Here is a 16,941-nt window from a genome sequence, read left to right as displayed (position 1 = left end):
CTTCTTGCTTCTCTTGCCCACTGTCCTCTTCATCCTTCACTCATACCTTCCCCTCATCCCTTCTCAATTTAGACTATTCCTCCAATCTACCTCACTGCTTTCTTCCTGTTGTTTTTTTCTCTGCTCTGCTGTTTGTCCCTCTCCTCACCCTCCTGTTGTCTCTAATAGCCACCTCAGTGCTCTATAGTGGGCACACAGCTCTCCTCTGCCATGTGGTGGTGGCTGCTGGGTGTATTGAGCTGTGCACTGCTGGCGGTGGTCGTCATCTTCTTCCTGACCACCGGGCAACGCTACAAGGTGTTCAGTGAGAAGTGCCTAAGGCCACCAGGACCGTTGGTCATCGACAGCAAACAGAGGGAAAAAAGGCTGAAGAGAGGTAAGAAAGGTTTCTGATACAGAGTCTTGTGTCTCTTGAGGATGTTAAAGGACGAGTTCACAATGTTTTTAAGTCTCTCAGAACAACAATCAGGTGCCCAAAGGAAGTTAGTCTTTTTAGGGAAAAATCCCTCCCTTGTATCTCAATGGACAGTGTTTTTCTGTTCAGCTCCAATGGAAGTATAGTGACAAAAAGAGGGACACTGGCACTAAATTGACTGTAATGTTGAAAGATATCTGCTTGATTTGACTCATTTGTACAGCTGAAGCTTCATATCAGCTTCAAATAAACTTTTAAATTCATTTTTGACAGAAGGAGGACTGTGGATTTTGGCCCCCATCACTTAGATTGTAAGTGCATTATGAAGGGATCTTCTGATGGTCAGTATGAACAGGAGGAATGATAGCAAGAAAAACCTGTTTGAATGTTCATTTGAGCACCTGACTATTGTTTTGGGGCAGACTTGAAAAATTGTGACCCCATCCTTTAATCTGTTTACAAGAGCTTTGTATGATCCTTCAACATCCAACTAATGAATGACTAGAAGATTCATACCTGTTACATAAACACAAGTGTAGAACAAGGATTTTGTGTTCCATCTCGTCATTTGGAGTTGCACTAAGAAGGGATCACTTCATGGCCAATATGAAGACGAACAATCACAGTAGCTAGTAATTCTTTGACTGTGTTGAGAAGCTAATGCAGCATGTAACTCTGACTGTGGAGTGGATTCACCATAATGTGAAAAAAAGACTTTGTTTTCTTTCCTCAAAGTCATCACAACTTGATATCAATCAGAATAATGTCAACCTGGTTCTTATATCCCTAGAACCCTGACAATCTCCTCTATCCATTCATATTTGGATATTTGTGCTGTATTGAAAATTTCTGGACAAAAAGACAAGATAGTGCAAAATTTCAATTTTTGTTTTTTTTCCTATAAAAAGTCTCCTAAAGCATGTATAATACTACTCACATGCAAAATGGTGTCATTTTGACATGCCTGGCTGACATATAGTGACTATGTCGTACGCCTATAAATAAAGGGAAGTAAAAACAAACAAAAACATTACAGTTGTTTTACAGAATCTGAACCTGTTCTTTAACCAGAGTTAGAAGTAGGAAAGGCCTCAGCTAAAATATTACTCACAGTCATTTATGGATCACTGTACGAGCCTATTGGGCACAGGACAGGGGTCAGGAGACCCTAAGCCTGCACCTTTGCAGGAAGCGACCATTATTAATTTTTCTCTTTGGAAATTCAACGGGTTCAATTTAAATGTAGAGATGACCTTTAATACTTCAGAGTTATGGTTCTTCTGCAAAATGACTGTGAGCATTGTGTTTCTGAGTGAAGTCTTGCTGCTAGGTAGGAGGGGGCTTTCTACATGTCTGTTCCCAGGGGCCCATTATGTCATTATCTGTCCATACTTACATCAGAAAGCTCAGTTAAAGTTAGCCATTACAGTATTTGTACATAGTCAGTTCTCTGTTGGATCTTTTTGACTGCAGATATAGTCTCTGAGAGTTGTGATTCCATTGAAAAAATGAATGGTTCTTGAGACACAGCTTCTCAAACCTTCCACCATTGTGATTTTGAACTGTAACCTCTGCTCACCTGCAGGATTTCATGTGGACCGTGTTCCCCCTGCTCTGGATGCTGTGGTGATTGGTAGCGGTGTGGGAGGTTTGACAGCAGCAGCGCTTTTGTCCAAAGCTGGGAAAAGAGTTGTAGTTCTGGAGCAACATGATCAGGCTGGAGGCTGTACACACACCTTCCAGAATAAGGGATTTGAGTTTGATGTGGGTAAGATGCCAAAGCACACAAACAAACAAATACCAACACGTATCTTTTATTTTCCTGGAGCTGCAGTGCACCTTCTCTTCCAGCTGGTGGAAGATAGTTATGCTGTGTTCAAATAAAGGTCCATGATGCATGTTTTATCTTTGCCTTATATTCAAAAAAGACTGACAACTAAATAAAAGAATAACTGCAACTTTTTAATCCCAGTCTGAATAACTTATATGTAATACTAATATGTAGGGTTGTTTTGTTTTGTTTTGTTTTTTTACAAATTTGACATTTTTATAAATTTGCATTTAGGACATTCAATTTCTCAAAGCACTGTTAACTAAAAGAGCACAACTGAACTTGAACACATACATTATTGTTGCGAGTTAAAACCGAGCATAATGAGCCATGAATGTGACGAGGACAGTGTAACAGTTCAAACCACAAATATGTTGTACCATCATGTCCTGCAGTTCACTGTAATGCTAAAACTCATGGTGTCAAACAAAGCTCTGTTTCTGTCTGAACCAAACCCCACTGAACAGTCTCACAAAGCTGTGCCTGTCAAAACATAAGTACAGCCTTTGATCAACTGCAGGAGTTGATTGGATGTGGATGTGATTATGATTTATGTGATTTGTAAGTTGCTTATCAGGAATAATGACTTGTTTTTTTACAACAAAAGTACAAATACAGAAACACAGTTTAGGAACGCCAAACACTGGAGCCTGGCAGGTATCATGAAGAAAAAAAAAAGATAGTAATTTGTCCACATGAAGTAATTAATCATGCTCTGAAATTAATTCATGGGTACAAATGAATACATGTGTGCTCTTTTGTACACAGAACATAATTTAAAATCATATTTGTTCAATTGGTTTATCAATCATTCAAAGTTATTTGTATACTGCCTTTCTTAAAGGTTAGTGCTCTATAGTGGCATATGCAGCATGTACAGTATATATAGTACTGCTGAAACAAAATTTCATTAGTGTAGCATCACAACTGTAAAAAAAAAAAGTGTAGAGGGGTCAAGGACAAATGTGTTAAATGCCATGATCCAAGGATCTGAAAGAAGCAATTAAGTATTCTAGGCGCATCAGTACCAAAACACTGTTTAAGAGTAGAGTAGCCACAACAACCCATAACTAAGTTACTGTAAGTTGTCAACCCACAGACAATTTAATGTAACATGCACACTATCTTTTCTACTTTCTCATGACACCTGCTAGCTCCCTAAATGAATACTCCTCCCATACTGACCAAAACACCCACAATCTGTAACTTCACTTTCTATTGCTACAGTAATTTGGAGCAAATTATAGAGTTCAAATTACTAATTTTTATAATCTGAAGGTGCAACTTCCTACTTTGTGCACATAAATAATTTGTGCAAATAAATGATAATGAAGATTTCTCTACCTCACTCATTAACAATTAGTTTTCTGCCCTCTGGTGGCCATTAGCAGACACGGCAATATTTACAGACTCATTCACTCTGCAAAACCACTGAACTGTGTAAGGTGCTCTATCACAGTGGGGGTCTTTGGTTCATCGTTGAACAGTCTGAAAATTCTGAGTCTTGGAAAACTTTATTGCTATAATAAAAATATTGCAAAAATACCAACACAAATGTTGTATAGGGATAAAATGGACAATGAATATACAGTAAAGGCAGATATTACTACAATACAGAAGGCAATGAACTTTATTACAGCTTAGCTTCATTGTCAAATTGTCATATTAGACACGGAAAGGGAAACTCTGAAATAACTAATTAATACAAGGGTACTGATTTAGCTACTCTTATAAATACTCAGAAAGTTGTTCTGTTATTCATTTTTAAAGTGTTAATTACATTTTGTTAATTTAACCCAGGGATCCATTACCTGGGCCAGCTTCATGAGAACAGCCTGCTGAGGGTTGCCCTGGATCAGATCACAGAGGGACAGTTGCAGTTCACACAACTGGAGCAGCACTTTGATACGCTGGTCTTGGGTCAGCCTGAACAGCGCAGGTAGGGCAGGTCTTTTACATGATAAGTATTGCTCAGTTTCATTCTTAATTCATTCATTGCTTCATTTGTTTTTGCATTTCCACACATTTGAGAGTGTATACAGAGAGCTATTAATCCTACCTGGCTTCAACCTCATCAAAACAATTCCCACCATCTCTAACCCATCCTCCTCTTCTCTGTTATTCTCAGGGAGTACCATATCCATGCAGGGAAGACTGAGATGGCAGATAGCTTGAAGAAACAGTTCCCAGGGGAGGAGGAGGCCATCGATGAGTTCATGAGATTGATGAAGGTAGAGAGGGAGGGAGGTACTTATGGATGGATATGTGATTAAAGGAGACAGTAAGAGCTTGATAAATCAATAAAGTTGTCAGAATCTATGTCAAAGCCATGGTATCATCTATCTGATACTTAAAGTGGTGCTTTGAGCTAAATACTAAACATTTAGCAGGTATAATGTTTATCATGGTCACAATCTTAATTTAGCATGTCATTATACCAGCTTCTGCTAATTGGCACTAAACACAAGATATAGCTGAGGCTGATGGGAATGTCTTAAGCTTTGTAGGTATGTGGTGATAAATCAAAGTATTTGACAAATTTTTAATTTGACCTGCTGATGGCGCTAGATGAGTGTTGATGAGTGCGCTGAATGTTTGTACTAAATTTCATGACAGTCCATGGAATAGTTGTCAAGACTTTTCACCAAAAAAACCCCAAAATTATTCATCAATCATGGTGGCATTAGTGAAAAATTAAGAGGATCATAGTTGAGATATTTCAGTCTGGACCAAAGTGGTGGACCAACTGACAGATATTGCCATTCCCAGAAATTGGTCCAATCCAAAAAAATTCATGACAATCCAATATGTCTCCTTTGACAAAATGGATACACATGAAAAGCCCCACAAGGCTTAAGTCTGGGTCTGTGACTTTTAGTCTTTACGTTACAACTATGACTTTTCACAGTATTTATTTTCACTCATATGCAGACAGCATTCAACTCTATATAGGTAACTGTTTTTTGCCTTTACATTCTAATCATTTTGAAGTTGTTTACAGTTAGTGTAAAACACTTTAAGCAGCATATCTCATATGAAAGATGTTATGTAAGTAAAGTATATCATCATGATAATGATTTTTAAATGTGCCTGCATGCCCTCCTCTTGCAGCTAGCTTCGCAGAGGACTCCACTTATCGCCACCTTGAAGATCATACCATACTGGCTGGTTAACTTCCTGATCCGGACTGGCCTATTATATCGCATATCTTCAGTGTTCCGCCTAGCAGCAACCAATCATTCAGAAATAATGTCCCGCCTCACCCAGAACAAGGACCTGCAGGCACTATCTGCCTACCTGTTCTATGGTGCTGGACATACAGAAACACATAAGCATCATAGATCACACACATGCTGTACACCCTCTTCACTCTTCTGTATCATGTCATTTTCTTTAAGGTGTCCCTCCTAAAGAGTCCAGCTTTCTCATCAATGCTCTCCTTCTTCACCACTACAAGCGTGGTGCATACTACCCACGGGGGGGCGCCAGTGAGTTTGCCTTTCACATCATCCCTGTCATTCAGCAGGCAGGCGGTGCTGTGCTGGTCAGGGCCCCTGTACAACGCATCCTGCTCAACCAGCAAGGGAAGACCTATGGTGAGACAGGGAGGGGGAGACTGATTGTGGAAAGAAAAGTGTGCACAGCTTGTTATGTTCATGGAAGTCTTTGACTCATTGTTTAGATCTTAGTCTTTTGGGGCAAGTCCAAGTCAAGTCAGAAGCCTTCATAAGCAAATTGTAAGTCAGTCACAAGTCTCTCAGTTCTCTGAAGACCTATTTTATTGTTCCAGGATTCGACAAAAGTCAAACTTGATTGGTTTTTTTTTTTTATTATTTCAACCAGGTCATTAGGTGGTCAAGTCAGTAGTCCCATCCAAGTCAAGTCTCATGCCTCAATTTTGTGACTTAAGTATGACTCCCGTCTACAGCTATGTCATGTTACTATAACCAATTAGTGGGGGATACTACACAATCTGTTAATATAACCACCAAAAAGTGAGCTTTGGCTATGCAGTATTGACAATATTGCTGCACCATAAATACCAGTGTGATCAAAAATATTAGCTCTTCTTACTTGTTGGATACAAAAAATAACCTGGGAACTTTCCATTATTTTGGTGGATGTTAAAAGTATTTCTACATGGAGAACTTTTGGCATCTCTGGAACTTGGTCATGTTGACAGTAATCAGAACACATGTTGACAGAAGTGGGGATTTTGACAGGTTCACTGTGACAGGCTGGTTGTGGTCAGGCATGAATTAGGAGTGGTTAACTTTGTTGACAAGTCCATCCATTATCCCCATCTTTAAGACACCTGTCTCAAGTGTTTAAAGGTGTTTGGGTTTGAATTTTTTATTGTATGTAAGGAACCACTCTATGATTCCTTATAAGCTACCCCAAGCAAGGAACATTAAAAAGAAGCTTTCTATGTGTGCTCTAATATAAAAATTTTGACTCCCTACCTCGCAATGCTGAATGCCTCTGCTGTGTGTGTGTGGATGTGATAGGTGTGACAGTGCTTAAAGGACAAGAAGAGATTGAGGTCCATGCCCCTGTTGTCATTTCCAACGCTGGAATCTTCAACACCTTCCAGAAGTTTCTGCCTCAGCACATACAGGACAAACCAGGTATTCAACCATGGACTAATTTGACTCCAGCCATTTGTCTGTACACTGCATTTTTTTTCTCATTTGTTGTCATTTTCTAGCACATATTTCCTGTAACATCTCTCTGTTGGTTATTGCACTTTCTCCTGACTGTCTATGTGTGTGTAGAGATCCAGTCACTGTTGGGTATGGTGCGCCATGGTATGGGTTCCTTCTTGGTCTTTGTTGGTCTGGATGGAACCAAAGAGGAGCTTGACATTGTTTCCACCAATTTTTGGATGTATAAAGACAATGACTTGGACTCATTGTAAGCTTTTTATTTCTTTTCATTGCTCTCTCTCTCTCCTTGTATTCTTATACTCTTCATCTTCATTTCTACTACAGACTTTCATGGTGCTTTTTGCCAAATGTATCTACAAGGTTCAATCCATCTACATCTGATATTCTTAATTTTTACACCCATTTATCTATTCCATTTCATTTTAACAACATATTTCATGTTACTTTAATACATTATTGTCTCCATTTTAGTACCGTTCAAATTGTATGGATTTAGCAGCTGATGTTCTGCTTAATTAATGTATGTGTGTGTCGGATTGCTTGTGTGCAGAATGGAGAAATACTCTTCTCTGAGCAGAGAGCAGGTATTGGGGAACATTCCCATGATGTTCATTACCTTTCCATCTGCCAAAGATCCCACAGCCAACATCAGACACCCAGGTAACACACTTTCACATGTATGCAAATGCTGGTTCCCACAAGGTGGATGCTCCAGTCTTGAGCATGTGTTTTTACATTACCTGTCACCCAACAAAAGATTTTAGTTAGCTAATGCCTCGAGAAATAACACAAGGTTACTGCTGTAGGTAGCTAGTTAGTTGGGCATGCTAATCTTTGCAATTTTAGGTTAGAGCAGATAAACACTCAGTTTAATCGATTTCTTACACTTCTGTTTGCTTCTTGATTTTATAAGACAAGATACAACCCTCCAAACTTGTCCGAGTAATGCACCTGAGAGAGCCCCAGAACTCTGATTCAACATGTGGAGAAGTCCAAAGCTTCACAGGCCTGTCATGTATAGTTGTGGTTTCTAAGCTATGACTGGACAATCACTGTTCAGGGTTGGGGTTTAGTGACAGGTCAGTTGCCTGTAAAGGATCTTGCAGGGTGATCTGTCTTGAAGCTCTACCCGGTGTGGTAGATTTTGGATATTATCAGCCAGACTAAATATTCTTGCAGATTTTAGGATGTCAGACACACAAGTAAATAATTCCAGTTTTATGTTGGAGGCATCCTACAGCATATGGAAGCTTTCAAATACCTTGATATGACTGTGGGGTGTGACAGCTTGTCCAATCAGTTTATGCAACTAATGTTAAGGTTATGTTGGAGAATGTTCTCTGGCGGCTGTGGATGGTGCCTTTCCAACAGCAGGCAACCCATTAGGTTAACAATCTTTCTCGTTGTTCAAAAATAGCATTGCGCCAAAAATACTCCATTGGCTGCATTGGTATGGGTGAGATCCTATAGGTATTGCCAGAAAATTAAATCTGACCCAGTTTGAAGGCTTATTAGATGCCAAAATACACAGAAGTTACACTTCTTTGAGGCCGTTCTACAGTTTAAAGTACAGCAGCAATTATCTTCTCCTTTGCCTGAACACTTAGTTACCTAAGTGTAAATTAGCACAATCACGCAGGAAGTTATTCTACCCACAATCCCACAATCAACTTTTTTGAAGGATAACCCAGTAGTTCTTTCAAGAAGATATAAATATACTGAAACATCTGCATCACTTTTCATTTATTGACCTTCCTATCTCCCTCCAGGTAAGTCCTGTATGACTTTGCTAACCATGGCTCGCTATGAGTGGTTTGAGGAATGGGAGGGGACAAAGCTTGGCAAGAGGGGACAGGAGTACGTGGATCTGAAAAACACCATGGCCCAAGAGCTGCTGGACTGGGCCCTAACCATCTTCCCTCAATTGCGAGACAAGGTGTGTAGCTTTATAGCATCTGTCAGCTCTTTGTTTTGGTTTTCTGGCCAGCACCATTATTGTTCTGGTTCAGTCTCACCACTCTCATAAACCTTGTTTCCAGCAGCAGCAGTCAGTGGTTTTCTGTGAAAAAGCTCTGATAAACTCACTATATGCTACCTGTTCAGCACCAAACAGAACACAAATAAAATTGGCAACTAGCTACTGAACACAGTGGAGCATTTAGCAGCTGTAGAGCCAGATATTTCCCTCAGGAGTTGTTGAAAACTGAAACAGAGCAAAAGAGGGGTGAATATTTGACTAACATTCGTCAGTTGGCCAGAACACCTGATTCTAAATGAAATCTTATGTTGCCCTGTGTCTGCTGGATGTATATATAAGCAGTTGTTTGCTAAACAAGTTAATAGGGTGGCAATGAATGTCATGTTTTCCGTTTGTTCTGCTACCCTCAAGGAGTCAGTTTTAATTTATTGTGTTACTGAAGTGAAAAGAATCCAAACCAAATCAATGTGACACAGTTGGAAAGCAATTAGCAATGTAAAATATTGCTGCAAAAAAAAAGAAGTGGCTACAATTCTTGACTGATATCATCTACTGCAAATGTACTTTTGTCTACAAATATAATGTATATGTGTGTGTATTTGTTAAGGTGGTCATGGTGGACGCAGCTACCCCTTTAACTAATGTCCACTATTTGGGCGCTCCAAGAGGCGAGATGTATGGTGCTGAGCACAACTTGGAGCGCTTCAACCCAGAAACAGTTGCAAGGACACGAGCAGAGACACCGATCAATGGGCTCTACCTAACAGGTGACCTGACCGACAGTCTCATCTGGTCTGATTGCTACCAAGACTGACACATGTGCTCATTGTTTGTGTGTGTGCTTGTTTGTGCGCAGGTCAGGATGTATTCTGTAACGGCATGGCTGGGGCTCTGCATGGTGGACTGCTCTGCGCCTCGGCTGTCCTCAATCAGATCCTCTATATTGACCTTCTAGCACTGAAGACCCGCCTCAAAAATAAATAGGCCAATCTTAGGACATCATAATTTGTTCGCCAAACCCCTTCCCCAAATAGCAATTGTCCAGTCATAGTTTAATAATTATAACTAGACATGACAAGCCTGTCAAGCTTTCTCCACATGCCAAAGTGGTGTCCATGAGGCCAAAATCAAAAACACAATAGCAGGTGTAAAGAGTAGATTAAACAGTGTAATAATCTGTTCCGCAAACGTTCCACAGTGGTTATTCCTCATCCTCTTGCAAGATTAAAGTGAAACTTACTGTGAAAATACTAACAATTATGTGCTAAGCAGCTAAACAGGGTTTTGTTAGAACAAAAAACAGTCTGATCTTACATTAGATACTTAAATGTTTACAATCTCTACTCTACAATACAAGAACAATGTTTTCTTCTTTATTTCAATGTCCTCTACATGGATCATCAGCTGGTGAGAATGTGCCTGGGGCATGCAGCATAGCCTCAGTCTTTTAGTGCAAAATCATGTATGTAGTCATTAAGTGCATATTTGGGATGTCTTTTTACAAGTTTCTTGTTTTATACTGAGTCAGCTGGAAACATTAGCCAGTTAGAGACAGCCTTTTAAACCAACTCTTAGAGCTAACATTACCTTCCAGTGACAGTTGAAGAAGCTGCTTTTATCTACATCTGTCTGAAATCAAGGACCCATTGTTTCAAAAATTAAAAAGAACTTTGTGTGTTAAATCTACCACCATTATTATGTACTGTATATGTGCCATGTGAGAACAGAACGCTTGACAGGCTTAGCAACAGTAACTAAGGGGTGGCCAACAGTCAATTATACCCTCATCCATGCTTCCATGTTCCACACTTGCTTTTGGGTTCAAAAAGTCATTGTTTGAGTATAGCCTAGAGAAACGAAGACAGTTTAAGTCTTGTAATGCATGTCATCCATTTGCCAATGAAAGAGTCAAGCCAGGTTCCACGTCTGCTTTCATTTTGCAGCGTGTTTTTCTTGAGGATTTTAAAACATGGGTACATAGTTTGGTTGAGAGCCAAAATCAACCGTGGTTAGCTATATGACTTCACCAGACTATAAAATGGTGCTTCCACAGTATCTGAAATTGTTTAAATAGTCCCATGAAAACCATAGGTTTGTTTACATGGCTGCTAATGCAGTGATCAAAAATAGGAACAAACATAGATGGTAAAAGTTATGTGTGAACATAAATAAAGGTATTGAGATGAATAGAAAGAGTATGTGTTTAGTCTTCATTTCTTACAATTAGAGTTACCACCAGACCTCAGACTTACAATCTTTGTCTGTTAGCAAACAGGCCATACATGGTTTGACAAAATAATCTTAACTCAAAGTGTACTTACAAGCTTTTGCAGCACTTTCAACAGCACCTCATCTCCATCAGCGAAAGACATTGTTTTCTCATACAGTAGTTAGCTAGTAAGTGTTTTTTCCACTTCACAAGGTGAAGGATAAACTTTAACAATCCAGTCCAGACATGGTATTTTAAGTTTTTTTCTGACCTGTGCATTCATGTACTGTTGAATCTGTTGAATCCTAACATGAACATACGCAAGAAAAACAGTAACATTGTATAAAATATTGGCACTGTCTCTACTGTGTTGCTGCAATGATACAACCAGTGAAAAGTCATTAACCTGTGATCCACATTACATTTTCTTTTTTATTAATTTGACACTGTTTATTAAGAGATAATATGTTTTTATAACTCACAAATGTATAGATACATCCCTATACCTATACACATTGCCACAGCACCACCAATACAGATGATATATTTATTATCTGCATGGCTAAATACCACTTGGGGCAAATGGGAAAACCTATTAAACTGTATATTAGAATTGTAATTTGGTTGAGCTGACTCTTTTAGAGATAAGATACAGAAACAATCATTGACAGACTTCCTGAAACCTTTACTGTTTCTCTTTCACTTACATTGTTATCTGCAAAATGCCACACGCTCTAAATTTTTTGGCACCTAGAACATGAAGCGGTCTGGAGATTCGAACTTGATCCAATAATAGTGCTCATTTATTTATTTGTATTCTTTGTTTCATTTGGAATTCCACCAACTGCATGAATCTCCTCCACTATTTGAACTGACCACATACCATCCACAACTAGCAATAGCATGCACATGCAGTGTATACAGCAACACCTCAGCTTACAGCAAAGCTGGCACAGAGCTAAAGCGCAGGGGTGGCCTTACAAGAAACAGGAGAGGCAAGATATAACAATGAAGCATAATTACATCCTTGAACAGATTACACAGAAAGCTACTGTTGTTTGTTCTTCATCCGTCAGTTAACAGCTTCTTATAAACCTCTTTAATTTCCTATGTGATTACACAATCATAGATTTTCTTAAAAACTTAAATTACTGTAATTTTTTATCTTAGCTGTGCAATTTGTGTAGTTTTTCTTATTATGCCTTGTGATTTTATATAATCTATTTCAGAAAACTAGCTTACAGTTATATAGGCAATCCTTTTTAAATGATCAGGAAACTAAGGTAGCAGAAGATAAATGCAGCACTGAGAATTTCATTATTATTGTTTTGTTATTTCTTTATCATTATCAATGCCTGCCAACCACAGGGAGAGGCCACTTTCCCTGGTTTCACCGAGATTGCTAATGACTGGATGTTATGCAAATTTGCACTAGCTGCTGTTTGCAATACTTCACCAGGGAAATTAGACTTTGATATACCAGTCAATATAAATCATTTGTAAAATGTGATATTGACTCACTTCTGCACTAGGAAATTATTATGGGGAAGAATTCCCTTAGACTCTCAGATTAAACAGATGGTATTGTGAAAACTGATCTGGTCCTCCAAAATCAAAAATCATCCAAAAATGGTGAAATTATTCACACATTTCAGATATAATGTTATATAAAACAAATAGTTTACGAAGCTCTTACAATCTGGAGTCATGTGTTACACATTTTGGAAACATATGACTTATGGTGACCACAGTTTTATTATGTTCATATCTGTCATAGCCTTGTCAAACTTACTCTGGTAAAATTCCCCCACACAAATATTTTTATCTTCTACAAATGATCTATTACATTTAATAGAAACTGTGGTGATGTTAATACACATTATATTTAAATTGAAACTTTGCAGTATTTATCAATCACAATATTGTTATTATTAATTAATGATGGAGATAGATACCTGAACATTATGTGCCATTTATTACTTATAGAATATTTATTTATTTTATTTTTATTGATACTGACCCATAATTACTTTACACTTCTTATAGTTCAAGTTCACCCAACAGCAAGTGTGCTCACAAACACATAAACAGGCTGGTTTTGTAGGTGTATCAAGAATTTTAAATTTTACACAGAACTAATGTTCAGAGTCTCGTACTGAACCAGAACATGTATGCATATTTTCAGAAAAGCCAGCTAAGGACTCACAGCATGAAAGGTTATATCAGTGATTCACACTGAAGTTGTGTGAAGTTTCAGCAACACAGTTTTAGTTTTAGTTGCAACAATACAGAGACAACAAGACAATATAAGACAAGAAACATATCTACTGTATGTTTATGGTGCTAAGGAGAAACAGCAGTGAAGCTAGGCATGTAAGGTGTGTAGTAGTCAGACATTGTGGCCATGATGGTAACAGTGTCATTGTTATGGGTGAGATCGGGGCCCTTTGCACTGCCTCTGACAAACATTGTGTTTGTGTTTTTGGACATCTCATGAAAAAAGGTAGTGGGGGATTCTACTTTCATCATTACCATGGTTACCCAGCACTACACATAATATGCACAGGTATTTGTTTATCTATAATATTTAAACAAACAAAACAATGTTTTAAATGGAGTTCACTGTAATATCTTAATTTATCCTCGAGATCTTCCAGTGAGCCAGGGTTGCATGTTCAGAAATCTGAAATATTTAAAATCATACAGCAATATGCAGTATGTGGACCTACCTGGCTGTTCTTACCTGGGATGAACACCTCTGAGGGATGACTGGAAGCTCTGGCTGTCAGGCATGAAAGTGCCCTACTTATATAGCTGATGGTGGACAGAACCTGTTTCTGCAGAAAGTCTCCCTCCAAACAAAATGAATATCAGTTTACACAACTGTCATCACCTATTCCTTTCAATCCATGCACACACACGTCTATTTTTCATTACTTTCAATTCACACATTCTTGATTTTAATGACAATGAATGAATGAATGAACAAACACCTACACAATAAAGAAATCTGCTTGAAATATTTCTCATAAAAAAGTAGAATTGGATAAATTGATAAATAGTGTAATCTCTTTTCATCTCTTTTCATTAATGACTAGTTTACTTAAAATTGCAGTCAGTAATAGTTTACTTAGTTTAGTTTACTTACTGAAATTTTACTTACAGAGATTCACAAATACTGCTAGTCAGTATCAGTCACTCCTCAGTTACCTCAGATTTCAAACTTTTTAAACAGACAGAGCTGGTCCAATTCTTTGGTAGATATACTCCACATTCCCGGGCCCCCCGAACTACCCACCACTTATTAACACTTTATGATTCTTGATTAAAAGCCAAATATAAAGAATAATAATAACAAAACTATGCCTTAGTATAGTATTTGTTTTTTCTACACACTAATTTTTGTCTTTCTGTTTCTATGTTATTGAATCTCTATTTTTCCTCTTTCCACCTTTTTCCATATAAATGAATACTCAGACATTGTTTCTAGATGCTTTACCAGGAGTTAGGTAAGCAGATGTTTATCAATTTAACTTCTGTCATACAAAATTTGATATATGGCCATAACTGTATGTAAACTATAAAAAGCATGAATATTTAAGTGTGCTCACTGCTAAAAAAATTGCATGTGCAAACACTGTGAACAGATTAAAATGCCTGGGAATATTAAATGTTTGCATGTGAGATGTATGGGAAATGCCATTGAAGTGTTCAAAGCAGTTGAAGCGTTGGAGCACTGAAAGGGCTCAAACGTCTGTTGACGTTTAAGATTTTAGTTTCAAGTTTAAGTCCTGTTATTGTATGCAGTTGAATTGTCATTTTGTATGGAAACACTGAAAGTAGTTGAACTAACTATTGAGGAGTAAGAGCTGACAGCAGGTGAATTGTCCGTTGCACTGTAAACAATGAAGTACCAAAGATAGTTGAAGTGTGTGCACTGTAAATGGTTGAAGTGTCAGTTGGTATGTAAGCAGTGACAGCATTAGACATGTCAGTTGAAGTGTCTGATGCTTCAAGTTTCAGCTGATGAGTAGACACTCAAAATAGTTGAATTGTCAGTTGAAGTGTAAGTGCTAAATGCAGTTGAAATTTCTATTGAAAATGAAGCATGTGCATTGTAAGATGCCGATGTTTCAGTCAACACTGACAGCTGAAGTGTAAGAGCAGAAATGAGTTGACATTTCAGCTTGAGAGTAAAAAATAGTTAATGTTTTAGTTGACATGTAGGCACTGGAAGCATATAAAATGTCAGTTGAGGTGTAATTGTTGAGAGCAGCTGAACTGTCAGTTTGAGAGTAACATTTGAAATTGCAGTTCAAATGTAACAGGTGAAAACTTTGAAAGTAGTTGATCTGTCAGTTGAAGAAGACATGATGTTTAAATTTGTGAAGTGAAGTAAAAGTGAAGTAAAAGAGATGACAGCATTCATCAAAATAACAGTTAAATCTTTGGAGGCTGTTGAAATGGCAGTTGAAGTGTAAGTAATTAAAGCAGTTGAATGGATGGGTGATTTGAAAGAAGTGAAAGAAGTTGAAGGTCAATGAGGAAGCAAGTGCTGAAAAACGCTGAAATTTCTTATGACTACTAAATGCTCCAGTGGGAGAAAAGTGCTGACTCATTTTGTGTTTTTAATGGAAAACAACACCACTTGAACAAGCGCTAACCGACTCTTTTGAACATGTTTTTATGAAATATGTTCAATAACATTGATGTAAATGAAGTGGTTGCCTTACTTCACTTTGAAGCTCAAGTATGTCTTTGATCTTCATTTTGACACATAAATTGTGCATACAAGGTAGAAATTTTCGCAGTGACAATAGTTTTGAAAACCTTTATTTTTAAAAAGTTAAACAGCTGAACCTCGATGCCTGTCTCTCACAGTGTCCAAATCAAGTTACATACATGTTCATACATGACACACATATTAAAAACATTGCAAATAGTACAGTTTACATACTGTATGTCTATACCCAGACAGTATACAGAAGTGGGCAATGATGCGGCACTGCTAGACTTCTTCTGGCCCGGACAAAATGGATGTGAGCCTGAAATGGCCCACATGTAAAATAGCAAATATGGCCCGTATATCCCAAATCAAATGTGGGCCTTTGTTTGTAAAGATGCGGTGCTCTTAAGTATGTGTATTCTGGATGTGGGCCAGTTCTGGTTTATCTGGTTTGTAATTGATTGACATTTTACGATTTAGTCACTGAGTCCATGACTTGCACCTTAATGATAGGTTGGTAGGAGTCTGACATTGTTGCCATGATTTTAACACGATTACCCTTATGACTGAGAGATGGGCCCTTCGCTTCACCTCTGACAAATGATTGGTTGGTGTTATAATACATGTCATAATAAAGATCATGATCACACTCTTTGCTCTTTTCAAAGATTCCCACTGCGTACCAGTTTGAGTACATATTGAAGTCATAGGGCACAGAGAACATGACAGCTATTTTCTCAGTGAGCTGGTCTGTATCCTTCTCCAGGAGATCATAAGTGAAGACGCCAACAGATCCACATGCTGTGTGAGCAGTCTTGATGAACTGCGCTTTGCCACATTCGGAAAAGGCAATGAAAGGTGGCAGAGGTATGACACAGCTTCCACGCTCAATGTGTGTCCTAGTTATAGGAACAGCAGAACAGTCCTTATGAATTGAAGATATTTGTTGACTATTTATCTTAAGATAGATGTGTGAAAAAATGTGCAAAATACCTGGGATTACAAAGGCTGAATTTGCATTCATTCTTAATCTCAATGGTGCACTGGCGATGTGTGGGAGCAAGTCCAGCAATTGCATCACCGACCGTTACTGCCGTGTCAAGATATTCAGCCAT

At 38.2% G+C, this 16,941-nt stretch overlaps 2 protein-coding genes across 2 annotated transcripts; one reads left to right on the top strand and one right to left on the bottom strand.

The window, feature by feature from the left end:
- Positions 1-210: 210 nt before the first annotated feature.
- Positions 211-11,067, top strand: LOC121884879 (all-trans-retinol 13,14-reductase-like). The gene is made up of 12 exons (XM_042393962.1): positions 211-376; positions 2,001-2,183; positions 4,047-4,185; positions 4,375-4,477; positions 5,358-5,553; positions 5,645-5,842; positions 6,755-6,874; positions 7,022-7,160; positions 7,464-7,573; positions 8,683-8,849; positions 9,499-9,658; positions 9,748-11,067. Exons 1-12 carry the CDS (start codon positions 211-213, stop codon positions 9,873-9,875), a joined length of 1,809 nt encoding a protein of 602 aa, XP_042249896.1. The 3' UTR covers positions 9,876-11,067.
- A 4,958-nt stretch (positions 11,068-16,025) lies between these two features.
- On the bottom strand, positions 16,026-16,941 carry LOC121883854 (DELTA-sagatoxin-Srs1a-like). The gene is made up of 2 exons (XM_042392313.1): positions 16,820-16,941; positions 16,026-16,725 (listed from the first exon to the last, which is right to left on the bottom strand). Exons 1-2 carry the CDS (start codon positions 16,939-16,941, stop codon positions 16,296-16,298), a joined length of 552 nt encoding a protein of 183 aa, XP_042248247.1. The 3' UTR covers positions 16,026-16,295.

This window comes from Thunnus maccoyii, chromosome 18 (assembly GCF_910596095.1).
Source record: "Thunnus maccoyii chromosome 18, fThuMac1.1, whole genome shotgun sequence".
In the NCBI taxonomy this organism is placed as follows: domain Eukaryota; kingdom Metazoa; phylum Chordata; class Actinopteri; order Scombriformes; family Scombridae; genus Thunnus; species Thunnus maccoyii.
The sequence above is the reverse complement of the archived record's forward strand: the minus strand, read 5'-3'. Positions and strand labels throughout refer to the sequence as shown.

Coding starts and splice junctions, on each gene's coding strand:
- LOC121884879 (XM_042393962.1), top strand. CDS start 211: ATGTGGTGGTGGCTGCTGGGTGTATTGAGCTGTGCACTGCTGGCGGTG. Junction 7,161..7,463: donor GACAATGACTTGGACTCATT/GTAAGCTTTTTA, acceptor GCTTGTGTGCAG/AATGGAGAAATACTCTTCTC. Junction 8,850..9,498: donor TCCCTCAATTGCGAGACAAG/GTGTGTAGCTTT, acceptor GTATTTGTTAAG/GTGGTCATGGTGGACGCAGC.
- LOC121883854 (XM_042392313.1), bottom strand. CDS start 16,941: ATGGCTGAATATCTTGACACGGCAGTAACGGTCGGTGATGCAATTGCT. Junction 16,726..16,819: donor TTCAGCCTTTGTAATCCCAG/GTATTTTGCACA, acceptor TCCTATAACTAG/GACACACATTGAGCGTGGAA.